This window comes from Salvelinus fontinalis, unplaced genomic scaffold (genome assembly GCF_029448725.1).
Source record: "Salvelinus fontinalis isolate EN_2023a unplaced genomic scaffold, ASM2944872v1 scaffold_0681, whole genome shotgun sequence".
NCBI classification, from domain to species: domain Eukaryota; kingdom Metazoa; phylum Chordata; class Actinopteri; order Salmoniformes; family Salmonidae; genus Salvelinus; species Salvelinus fontinalis.
In genome coordinates, this window is record NW_026600890.1 from 90001 (window position 1) to 104031 (window position 14031).

Sequence of the window (14031 nt, forward strand, 5' to 3'; positions counted from 1 at the left end):
CCACTGTCTCAGTCATACATGACCCCTGACCTCTACTCCTCCTCTGTTGTTAATTACAACCTCATAGACCTGTAGAGATCACCACTGTCTCAGTCATACATGACCCCTGACCTCTACTCCTCCTCCTCTGTTAATTACAACCTCATAGACCTGTAGAGATCACCACTGTCTCAGTCATACATGACCCCTGACCTCTACTCCTCCTCTGTTAATTACAACCTCATAGACCTGTAGAGATCACCACTGTCTCAGTCATACATGACCCCTGACCTCTACTCCTCCTGTTAATTACAACCTCATAGACCTGTAGAGATCACCACTGTCTCAGTCATACATGACCCCTGACCTCCACTCCTCCTCTGTTGTTAATTACAACCTCATAGACCTGTAGAGATCACCACTGTCTCAGTCATACATGACCCCTGACCTCTACTCCTCCTCTGTTGTTAATTACCACCTCATAGACCTGTAGAGATCACCACTGTCTCAGTCATACATGACCCCTGACATCTACTCCTCCTCCTCTGTTAATTACAACCTCATAGACCTGTAGAGATCACCACTGTCTCAGTCATACATGACCCCTGACCTCTACTCCTCCTCCTCTGTTAATTACAACCTCATAGACCTGTAGAGATCACCACTGTCTCAGTCATACATGACCCCTGACCTCTACTCCTCCTCTGTTAATTACAACCTCATAGACCTGTAGAGATCACCACTGTCTCAGTCATACATGACCCCTGACCTCTACTCCTCCTCTGTTAATTACCACCTCATAGACCTGTAGAGATCACCACTGTCTCAGTCATACATGACCCCTGACCTCCACTCCTCCTCTGTTAATTACAACCTCATAGACCTGTAGAGATCACCACTGTCTCAGTCATACATGACCCCTGACCTCTACTCCTCCTCTGTTGTTAATTACCACCTCATAGACCTGTAGAGATCACCACTGTCTCAGTCATACATGACCCCTGACCTCTACTCCTCCTCTGTTAATTACAACCTCATAGACCTGTAGAGATCACCACTGTCTCAGTCATACATGACCCCTGACCTCTACTCCTCCTCCTCTGTTAATTACAACCTCATAGACCTGTAGAGATCACCACTGTCTCAGTCATACATGACCCCTGACCTCTACTCCTCCTCTGTTAATTACCACCTCATAGACCTGTAGAGATCACCACTGTCTCAGTCATACATGACCCCTGACCTCTACTCCTCCTCTGTTGTTAATTACCACCTCATAGACCTGTAGAGATCACCACTGTCTCAGTCATACATGACCCCTGACCTCTACTCCTCCTCCTCTGTTAATTACAACCTCATAGACCTGTAGAGATCACCACTGTCTCAGTCATACATGACCCCTGACCTCCACTCCTCCTCTGTTAATTACAACCTCATAGACCTGTAGAGATCACCACTGTCTCAGTCAGACATGACCCCTGACCTCTACTCCTCCTCCTCTGTTAATTACAACCTCATAGACCTGTAGAGATCACCACTGTCTCAGTCATACATGACCCCTGACCTCTACTCCTCCTCTGTTAATTACAACCTCATAGACCTGTAGAGATCACCACTGTCTCAGTCATACATGACCCCTGACCTCTACTCCTCCTCTGTTGTTAATTACCACCTCATAGACCTGTAGAGATCACCACTGTCTCAGTCATACATGACCCCTGACCTCTACTCCTCCTCCTCTGTTAATTACAACCTCATAGACCTGTAGAGATCACCACTGTCTCAGTCATACATGACCCCTGACCTCTACTCCTCCTCTGTTAATTACAACCTCATAGACCTGTAGAGATCACCACTGTCTCAGTCATACATGACCCCTGACCTCTACTCCTCCTCTGTTAATTACCACCTCATAGACCTGTAGAGATCACCACTGTCTCAGTCATACATGACCCCTGACCTCCACTCCTCCTCTGTTAATTACCACCTCATAGACCTGTAGAGATCACCACTGTCTCAGTCATACATGACCCCTGACCTCTACTCCTCCTCCTCTGTTAATTACAACCTCATAGACCTGTAGAGATCACCACTGTCTCAGTCATACATGACCCCTGACCTCCACTCCTCCTCTGTTAATTACAACCTCATAGACCTGTAGAGATCACCACTGTCTCAGTCATACATGACCCCTGACCTCTACTCCTCCTCTGTTGTTAATTACCACCTCATAGACCTGTAGAGATCACCACTGTCTCAGTCATACATGACCCCTGACCTCCACTCCTCCTCTGTTAATTACAACCTCATAGACCTGTAGAGATCACCACTGTCTCAGTCATACATGACCCCTGACCTCCACTCCTCCTCTGTTGTTAATTACAACCTCATAGACCTGTAGAGATCACCACTGTCTCAGTCATACATGACCCCTGACCTCTACTCCTCCTCCTCTGTTAATTACAACCTCATAGACCTGTAGAGATCACCACTGTCTCAGTCATACATGACCCCTGACCTCTACTCCTCCTCTGTTAATTACAACCTCATAGACCTGTAGAGATCACCACTGTCTCAGTCATACATGACCCCTGACCTCTACTCCTCCTCTGTTAATTACCACCTCATAGACCTGTAGAGATCACCACTGTCTCAGTCATACATGACCCCTGACCTCCACTCCTCCTCTGTTAATTACCACCTCATAGACCTGTAGAGATCACCACTGTCTCAGTCATACATGACCCCTGACCTCTACTCCTCCTCCTCTGTTAATTACAACCTCATAGACCTGTAGAGATCACCACTGTCTCAGTCATACATGACCCCTGACCTCCACTCCTCCTCTGTTGTTAATTACCACCTCATAGACCTGTAGAGATCACCACTGTCTCAGTCATACATGACCCCTGACCTCCACTCCTCCTCTGTTAATTACAACCTCATAGACCTGTAGAGATCACCACTGTCTCAGTCATACATGACCCCTGACCTCCACTCCTCCTCTGTTGTTAATTACAACCTCATAGACCTGTAGAGATCACCACTGTCTCAGTCATACATGACCCCTGACCTCTACTCCTCCTGTTAATTACAACCTCATAGACCTGTAGAGATCACCACTGTCTCAGTCATACATGACCCCTGACCTCTACTCCTCCTCTGTTAATTACAACCTCATAGACCTGTAGAGATCACCACTGTCTCAGTCATACATGACCCCTGACCTCCACTCCTCCTCCTGTTAATTACAACCTCATAGACCTGTAGAGATCGCCACTGTCTCAGTCATACATGACCCCTGACCTCCACTCCTCCTCTGTTAATTACAACCTCATAGACCTGTAGAGATCACCACTGTCTCAGTCATACATGACCCCTGACCTCCACTCCTCCTCTGTTAATTACAACCTCATAGACCTGTAGAGATCACCACTGTCTCAGTCATACATGACCCCTGACCTCCACTCCTCCTCTGTTGTTAATTACAACCTCATAGACCTGTAGAGATCACCACTGTCTCAGTCATACATGACCCCTGACCTCCACTCCTCCTCCTCTGTTAATTACAACCTCATAGACCTGTAGAGATCACCACTGTCTCAGTCATACATGACCCCTGACCTCTACTCCTCCTGTTAATTACAACCTCATAGACCTGTAGAGATCACCACTGTCTCAGTCATACATGACCCCTGACCTCTACTCCTCCTCTGTTGTTAATTACAACCTCATAGACCTGTAGAGATCACCACTGTCTCAGTCATACATGACCCCTGACCTCCACTCCTCCTCTGTTAATTACAACCTCATAGACCTGTAGAGATCACCACTGTCTCAGTCATACATGACCCCTGACCTCCACTCCTCCTCTGTTAATTACAACCTCATAGACCTGTAGAGATCACCACTGTCTCAGTCATACATGACCCCTGACCTCTACTCCTCCTCTGTTAATTACAACCTCATAGACCTGTAGAGATCACCACTGTCTCAGTCAGACATGACCCCTGACCTCCACTCCTCCTCTGTTAATTACAACCTCATAGACCTATAGAGATCACCACTGTCTGTCATACATGACCCCTGACCTCCACTCCTCTGTTAATTACAACCTCATAGACCTGTAGAGATCACCACTGTCTCAGTCATACATGACCCCTGACCTCTACTCCTCCTGTTAATTACAACCTCATAGACCTGTAGAGATCACCACTGTCTCAGTCATACATGACCCCTGACCTCCACTCCTCTGTTAATTACAACCTCATAGACCTGTAGAGATCACCACTGTCTCAGTCATACATGACCCTTGACCTCCACTCCTCCTCTGTTAATTACAACCTCATAGACCTGTAGAGATCACCACTGTCTCAGTCATACATGACCCCTGACCTCCACTCCTCCTCTGTTGTTAATTACAACCTCATAGACCTGTAGAGATCACCACTGTCTCAGTCATACATGACCCCTGACCTCTACTCCTCCTCCTCTGTTAATTACAACCTCATAGACCTGTAGAGATTACCACTGTCTCAGTCATACATGACCCCTGACCTCCACTCCTCCTCTGTTAATTACAACCTCATAGACCTGTAGAGATCACCACTGTCTCAGTCATACATGACCCCTGACCTCTACTCCTCCTCTGTTAATTACAACCTCATAGACCTGTAGAGATCACCACTGTCTCAGACATACATGACCCCTGACCTCCACTCCTCTGTTAATTACAACCTCATAGACCTGTAGAGATCACCACTGTCTCAGTCATACATGACCCCTGACCTCCACTCCTCCTCTGTTGTTAATTACAACCTCATAGACCTGTAGAGATCACCACTGTCTCAGTCATACATGACCCCTGACCTCCACTCCTCCTCTGTTAATTACAACCTCATAGACCTGTAGAGATCACCACTGTCTCAGACATACATGACCCCTGACCTCTACTCCTCCTCCTCTGTTAATTACAACCTCATAGACCTGTAGAGATCACCACTGTCTCAGTCATACATGACCCCTGACCTCCACTCCTCTGTTAATTACAACCTCATAGACCTGTAGAGATCACCACTGTCTCAGTCATACATGACCCCTGACCTCTACTCCTCCTCTGTTGTTAATTACAACCTCATAGACCTGTAGAGATCACCACTGTCTCAGTCATACATGACCCCTGACCTCCACTCCTCCTCCTGTTAATTACAACCTCATAGACCTGTAGAGATCACCACTGTCTCAGTCATACATGACCCCTGACCTCTACTCCTCCTCCTCTGTTAATTACAACCTCATAGACCTGTAGAGATCACCACTGTCTCAGTCATACATGACCCCTGACCTCCACTCCTCCTCTGTTAATTACAACCTCATAGACCTGTAGAGATCACCACTGTCTCAGTCATACATGACCCCTGACCTCCACTCCTCCTCTGTTGTTAATTACAACCTCATAGACCTGTAGAGATCACCACTGTCTCAGTCATACATGACCCCTGACCTCCACTCCTCCTCCTGTTAATTACAACCTCATAGACCTGTAGAGATCACCACTGTCTCAGTCATACATGACCCCTGACCTCTACTCCTCCTCTGTTAATTACCACCTCATAGACCTGTAGAGATCACCACTGTCTCAGTCATACATGACCCCTGACCTCTACTCCTCCTCTGTTAATTACAACCTCATAGACCTGTAGAGATCACCACTGTCTCAGTCATACATGACCCCTGACCTCCACTCCTCCTCCTCTGTTAATTACAACCTCATAGACCTGTAGAGATCACCACTGTCTCAGTCATACATGACCCCTGACCTCTACTCCTCCTCCTCTGTTAATTACCACCTCATAGACCTGTAGAGATCACCACTGTCTCAGTCATACATGACCCCTGACCTCTACTCCTCCTCTGTTGTTAATTACAACCTCATAGACCTGTAGAGATCACCACTGTCTCAGTCAGACATGACCCCTGACCTCTACTCCTCCTCTGTTAATTACAACCTCATAGACCTGTAGAGATCACCACTGTCTCAGTCAGACATGACCCCTGACCTCTACTCCTCCTCTGTTAATTACAACCTCATAGACCTGTAGAGATCACCACTGTCTCAGTCATACATGACCCCTGACCTCCACTCCTCCTCTGTTAATTACCACCTCATAGACCTGTAGAGATCACCACTGTCTCAGTCATACATGACCCCTGACCTCTACTCCTCCTCTGTTAATTACAACCTCATAGACCTGTAGAGATCACCACTGTCTCAGTCATACATGACCCCTGACCTCCACTCCTCCTCTGTTGTTAATTACAACCTCATAGACCTATAGAGATCACCACTGTCTCAGTCATACATGACCCCTGACCTCTACTCCTCCTCCTCTGTTAATTACAACCTCATAGACCTGTAGAGATCACCACTGTCTCAGTCATACATGACCCCTGACCTCTACTCCTCCTCTGTTAATTACAACCTCATAGACCTGTAGAGATCACCACTGTCTGTTATACATGACCCCTGACCTCCACTCCTCCTCTGTTAATTACAACCTCATAGACCTGTAGAGATCACCACTGTCTCAGTCATACATGACCCCTGACCTCCACTCCTCCTGTTAATTACAACCTCATAGACCTGTAGAGATCACCACTGTCTGTTATACATGACCCCTGACCTCCACTCCTCCTCCTCTGTTAATTACAACCTCATAGACCTGTAGAGATCACCACTGTCTCAGTCATACATGACCCCTGACCTCCACTCCTCCTCTGTTGTTAATTACAACCTCATAGACCTGTAGAGATCACCACTGTCTCAGTCATACATGACCCCTGACCTCCACTCCTCCTCTGTTAATTACAACCTCATAGACCTGTAGAGATCACCACTGTCTCAGTCATACATGACCCCTGACCTCCACTCCTCCTGTTAATTACAACCTCATAGACCTGTAGAGATCACCACTGTCTCAGTCATACATGACCCCTGACCTCCACTCCTCCTCCTCTGTTAATTACAACCTCATAGACCTGTAGAGATCACCACTGTCTCAGTCATACATGACCCCTGACCTCCACTCCTCCTCTGTTAATTACAACCTCATAGACCTGTAGAGATCACCACTGTCTCAGACATACATGACCCCTGACCTCCACTCCTCCTGTTAATTACAACCTCATAGACCTGTAGAGATCACCACTGTCTCAGACATACATGACCCCTGACCTCTACTCCTCCTCTGTTGTTAATTACAACCTCATAGACCTGTAGAGATCACCACTGTCTCAGACATACATGACCCCTGACCTCTACTCCTCCTCTGTTAATTACAACCTCATAGACCTGTAGAGATCACCACTGTCTCAGACATACATGACCCCTGACCTCCACTCCTCCTCTGTTAATTACAACCTCATAGACCTGTAGAGATCCCCACTGTCTCAGTCATACATGACCCCTGACCTCCACTCCTCCTCCTCTGTTAATTACAACCTCATAGACCTGTAGAGATCACCACTGTCTCAGTCATACATGACCCCTGACCTCTACTCCTCCTCTGTTGTTAATTACCACCTCATAGACCTGTAGAGATCACCACTGTCTCAGTCATACATGACCCCTGACCTCTACTCCTCCTCTGTTGTTAATTACAACCTCATAGACCTGTAGAGATCACCACTGTCTCAGTCATACATGACCCCTGACCTCTACTCCTCCTCTGTTGTTAATTACCACCTCATAGACCTGTAGAGATCACCACTGTCTCAGTCATACATGACCCCTGACCTCCACTCCTCCTCTGTTGTTAATTACAACCTCATAGACCTGTAGAGATCACCACTGTCTCAGTCATACATGACCCCTGACCTCCACTCCTCCTCTGTTAATTACAACCTCATAGACCTGTAGAGATCACCAATGTCTCAGTCATACATGACCCCTGACCTCCACTCCTCCTCCTGTTAATTACAACCTCATAGACCTGTAGAGATCACCACTGTCTCAGACATACATGACCCCTGACCTCTACTCCTCCTCTGTTGTTAATTACAACCTCATAGACCTGTTATGTTATTCTACTGTTGTTCTATGTCATTCTACTGATGTTCTATGTTATTCTATGTTTTGTATTCTACTGATGTCCTGTCATTCTACTGATGTTCTATGTCATTCTACTGATGCTCTGTTATTCTACTGATGTTCTATGTTATTCTACTGATGTTCTATGTTATTCTACTGATGTTCTATGTTATTCTACTGATGTTCTATGTTATTCTATGTTTTGTATTCTACTGATGTTCTATGTCATTCTACTGATGTTCTGTTATTCTACTGTTCTACATTCTACTGATGTTCTATGTTATTCTACTGTTCTACATTCTACTGATGTCCTGTTATTCTACTGTTCTACATTCTACTGATGTTCTATGTTATTCTACGTTCTCCAGGACCTGAGCTTCAACCAGCTGACTGAGATCCCCCGAGACCTGGAGAACTCCAAGAACATGCTGGTGCTCAACCTCAGCCACAACAGGTAGAACCTCTTATAATATGTTATAACAGGTGACATACAGACCTTATAACCTCAGCCACAACAGGTAGAACCTCTTATAATATGTTATAACACGTGGCATACAGACCTTATAACCTCAGCCACAACAGGTATAACCGCTTATAATATGTTATAACAGGTGGCATACAGGCCTTATAACCTCAGCCACAACAGGTATAACCGCTTATAATATGTTATAACAGGTGGCATACAGGCCTTATAACCTCACCCACAACAGGTAGAACCTCTTATAATATGTTATAACACGTGGCATACAGACCTTATAACCTCAGCCACAACAGGTAGAACCTCTTATAATATCTTATAACAGGTGGCATACAGGCCTTATAACCTCACCCACAACAGGTAGAACCTCTTATAATATGTTATAACAGGCCTTATAACCTCAGCCACAACAGGTAGAACCTCTTATAATGTGTTATAACAGGCCTTATAACCTCAGCCACAACAGGTAGAACCTCTTATAATGTGTTTTAACAGGCCTTATAACATCAGCCACAACAGGTAGAACCTCTTATAATGTGTTATAACAGGTGACATACAGGCCTTATAACCTCAGCCACAACAGGTAGAACCTCTTATAATATGTTATAACAGGTGACATACAGGCCTTATAACCTCAGCCGCAACAGGTTAAACCTCTTAAAATGTGTTATAACAGGCCTTATAACCTCAGCCACAACAGGTAGAACCGCTTATAATATGTTATAACAGGCCTTATAACCTCAGCCACAACAGGTAGAACCTCTTATAATGTGTTATAACAGGCCTTATAACCTCAGCCACAACAGGTAGAACCTCTTATAATGTGTTATAACAGGCCTTATAACCTCAGCCACAACAGGTAGAACCTCTTATGTGTTATAGCAGGTGGCATACAGGCCTTATAACCTCTAATAACAGGTGGCATACTGGCCTTATAACCTCAGCCACAACAGGTAGAACCTCTTATAATATGTTATAACAGGTGACATACAGGCCTTATAACCTCTAATAACCTCAGCCACAACAGGTAGAACCTCTTATAATATGTTATAACAGGTGACATACAGGCCTTATAACCTCTAATAACAGTTGGCATACAGGCCTTATAACCTCAGCCACAACAGGTAGAACCGCTTATAATATGTTATAACAGGTGGCATACAGGCCTTATAACCTCAGCCACAACAGGTAGAACCTCTTATAATATGTTATAACAGGTGGCATACAGGCCTTATAACCTCAGCCACAACAGGTAGAACCTCTTATAATATGTTATAACAGGTGGCATACAGGCCTTACAACCTCAGCCACAACAGGTAGAACCTCTTATAATATGTTATAACAGGTGGCATACAGGCCTTATAACCTCTAATAACAGGTGGCATACAGGCCTTATAACCTCTAATAGCAGGTGGCATACATGCCTTATAACCTCTAATAGCAGGTGGCATACAGGCCTTATAACCTCTAATAACAGGTGACTAACATGCCTTATAACCTCTAATAACAGGTGACTAACATGCCTTATAACCTCAGCCACAACAGGTAGAACCTCTTATAATATGTTATAACAGGTGGCATACAGGCCTTATAACCTCAGCCACAACAGGTAGAAACTGTTATAATATGTTATAGCAGGCGGCATACAGGCCTTATAACCTCTAACAGGTGGCATACAGGCCTTATAACCTCTAATAGCAGGCGGCATACAGGCCTTATAACCTCTAATAGCAGGTGGCATACAGGCCTTATAACCTCTAATAGCAGGTGGCATACAGGCCTTATAACTTCTAATAGCAGGCGGCATACAGGCCTTATAACCTCTAATAGCAGGCGGCATACAGGCCTTATAACCTCTAATAGCAGGCGGCATACAGGCCTTATAACCTCTAATAGCAGGCGGCATACAGGCCTTATAACCTCTAATAGCAGGCGGCATACAGGCCTTATAACCTCTAATAGCAGGCGGCATACAGGCCTTATAACCTCTAATAGCAGGCGGCATACAGGCCTTATAACCTCTAATAGCAGGCGGCATACAGGCCTTATAACCTCTAATAGCAGGAGGCATACAGGCCTTATAACCGCTAATAGCAGGTGGCATACAGGCCTTATAACCTCTAATAGCAGAATATATATATATATACAGTGACTTCGGAAAGTTTTCAGACCCTTGACTTTTTCCTCATTTTGTTACGTTACAGCCTTATACTAAAATTGATTAAATATTATAATTTTTAAAAATCTTACACACAATAACCTATAATGACAAAGTGAATACAGGTTTTTAGACATGTTTGCAAATGTATGTAAAATATAAAGAGAAATACCTTATTTACATAAGTATTCAGACCCTTTGCTCTGAGACTCAACATTGAGTTCAGGTGCTTCCTGTTTCCATTGATCATCCTTGAGATGTTTCTACAACTGGATTCTCTGATCTGATGAAACCAAGATTAAACTCTTTGGCCTGAATGACAAGCGTCACGTCTGGAGGAAACCTGGCACCATCTCTACGGTGAAGCATGGTGGTGGCAGCATCATGCTGTGGGGATGTTTTTCAGCAGCAGGGACTGGGAGACTAGACAGGATCGAGGGAAAGATGAACGGAGCAAAGTACAGAGATCCTTGATGAAAACCTGCTCCAGAGTGCTCAGGACCTCAGACTGGGGTGAAGGTTCATCTTCCAACAGGACAACGACCCTAAGCACACAGGCAAGACATTGCAGGAGGGGCTTCGGGACAAGTCTCTGAATGTCCTTGAGTGGCCCAGCCAGAGCCCGGACTTGAACCCGATCGAACATATCTGGAGAGACCTGAAAATATCTGTGCAGCGACACTCCCCATCCAACCTGACAGAGCTTGAGAGGATCTGCAGAGAAGAATGGGAGAAACTCCCCAAATACAGGTGAGCCAAGCTTGTAGCGTCGTAACCAAGAAGACTTGAGGCTGTAATCACTGCTAAAGGTGCTTCAACAAAGTACTGAGTAAAGGGTCTGAATACTTTATGAAAATGTGATGTTTCAGTTTTTTATTTGTATAAATTAGCAAACATTTTTTGCTTTGTCATTATGGGCTATTGTGTGTAGATTGATTAGGGGAAAAAAACTATTTAATTCATTTTAGAATAAGTGAAAAAAGTCAAGGGGTCTGAATACTTTCCAAAGTCACTGTATCGTAGAATATTCTCCTGACCCAGTTCTCTTACGCCCAACTAGTTGTTCATCAACCTGCCTTATAACCTAATACTGACCCTCCTCCTCCTCCTCTCAGCATCAACCAGCCTTATAACCTAATACTGACCCTCCTCCTCCTCCTCCTCCCAGCATCGACGCCATCCCCAACCAGTTGTTCATCAACCTGACTGACCTGCTGTACCTGGACCTGAGTGACAACAAGCTGGACAGCCTCCCCCCTCAGATGAGACGCCTCGTCCACCTCCAGACCCTCATCCTGAACAACAATCCCCTGATGCACGCCCAGCTACGGTACGCCACTTTATAACACATTATAACCCCCTGATGCACGCCCAGCTACGGTACGACGCTTTATAACACATTATAACCCCCTGATGCACGCCCAGCTACGGTACGACGCTTTATAACACATTATAACCCCCTGATGCACGCCCAGCTACGGTACGACGCTTTATAACACATTATAACCCCCTGATGCACGCCCAGCTACGGTACGCCACTTTATAACACATTATAACCCCCTGATGCACGCCCAGCTACGGTACGACGCTTTATAACACATTATAACCCCCTGATGCACGCCCAGCTACGGTACGACGCTTTATAACACATTATAACCATCTGATGCACGCCCAGCTACGGTACGACGCTTTATAACACATTATAACCATCTGAAGAATGCACGCCCAGCTACGGTACGATGCTTTATAACACATTATAACCCCTTGAGTTGCACTTAGCTATGGTACGAGACTTTATAACATGTTATAACCCCCTGATGCACGCCCAGCTCCTGTACAAAGCTTTATAACACTACACATTATAACCCTCTGATGCACACCCAGCTATGATATGGTGCTTTAACACCTTAATACACATTACAACCCCCTGATGCACGCCCAGCTATGATATGGTGCTTTATAACACCTTAATACACATTATAACCCCCTGATGCACGCCCAGCTATAATATGGTGCTTTATAACACCTTAATACACATTATAACCCCCTGATGCACGCCCAGCTGTGATAGGGTGCTTTATAACACCTTAATACACATTATAACCCCCTGATGCACGCCCAGCTGTGATATGATGCTTTATAACACCTTAATACACATTATAACTCCCTGATGCACGCCCAGCTGTGATATGGTGCTTTATAACACCTTAATACACATTATAACCCCCTGATGCACACCCAGCTATGATATGGTGCTTTATACCACCTTAATACACATTATAGCCCCCTGATGCACGCCCAGCTATGATATGGTGCTTTATAACACCTTAATACACATTATAACCCCCTGATGCACGCCCAGCTATGATATGGTGCTTTATAACACCTTAATACACATTATAACCCCCTGATGCACGCCCAGCTATAATATGGTGCTTTATAACACCTTAATACACATTATAACCCCCTGATGCACGCCCAGCTGTGATATGGTGCTTTAACACCTTAATACACATTATAACCCCCTGATGCACGCCCAGCTATAATATGGTGCTTTATAACACCTTAATACACATTATAACCCCCTGATGCACGCCCAGCTATAATATGGTGCTTTAACACCTTAATACACATTATAACCCCCTGATGCATGCACAGCTACGGTACGAAGCCTTCTAAGTCCTTAATAAGCCTTAAGTCCTCCTGTGTGAGCAGCCAGCTGCCAGCCATGGTGGCCCTCCAGACTCTCCACCTGAGGAGCACCCAGAGAACCCAGAGCAACATGCCTACCAGTCTGGAGGGACTGGGGCACCTGGCAGGTAACACACACACCTGGCAGGTAACACACACACCTGGCAGGTAACACACACCTGGCAGGTAACACACACCTGGCAGGTAACACACCTACCTGGCAGGTAACACACCTACCTGGCAGGTAACACACCTACCTGGCAGGTAACACACACACCTGGCAGGTAACACACACACCTGGCAGGTAACACACACACCTGGCAGGTAACACACCTACCTGGCAGGTAACACACACACCTGGCAGGTAACACACCTACCTGGCAGGTAACACACACACACACCTGGCAGGTAACACACACACACACCTGGCAGGTAACACACACACACACACACCTGGCAGGTAACACACACACACAGACACCTGGCAGGTAACACACACACACACACACACACACACACACACACACACACACACACACACACACACACACACACACACACACACACCTGGCAGGTAATACACACACACACACATACACATGGCAGGTAACAGCCACACACACAAGCCAAGACTAA

The 14031-nt window shown here is 45.5% G+C and overlaps 1 protein-coding gene across 2 annotated transcripts in view; it reads left to right on the plus strand.

The window, feature by feature from the left end:
* The window catches only part of LOC129847038 (protein flightless-1 homolog), a 24152-nt gene extending 10570 nt beyond the window's left edge, over positions 1–13582 (plus strand). For both annotated transcript variants that reach the window (XM_055914815.1, XM_055914816.1), the window contains 3 exons: positions 8437–8522; positions 11873–12034; positions 13420–13582. In XM_055914815.1, coding sequence (XP_055770790.1) covers positions 8437–8522; positions 11873–12034; positions 13420–13567 — 396 coding nt within the window. In that variant the 3' untranslated portion in view covers positions 13568–13582. The remainder of the gene's footprint in view (positions 1–8436; positions 8523–11872; positions 12035–13419) is intronic.
* The last annotated feature ends 449 nt before the right edge of the window (positions 13583–14031 follow it).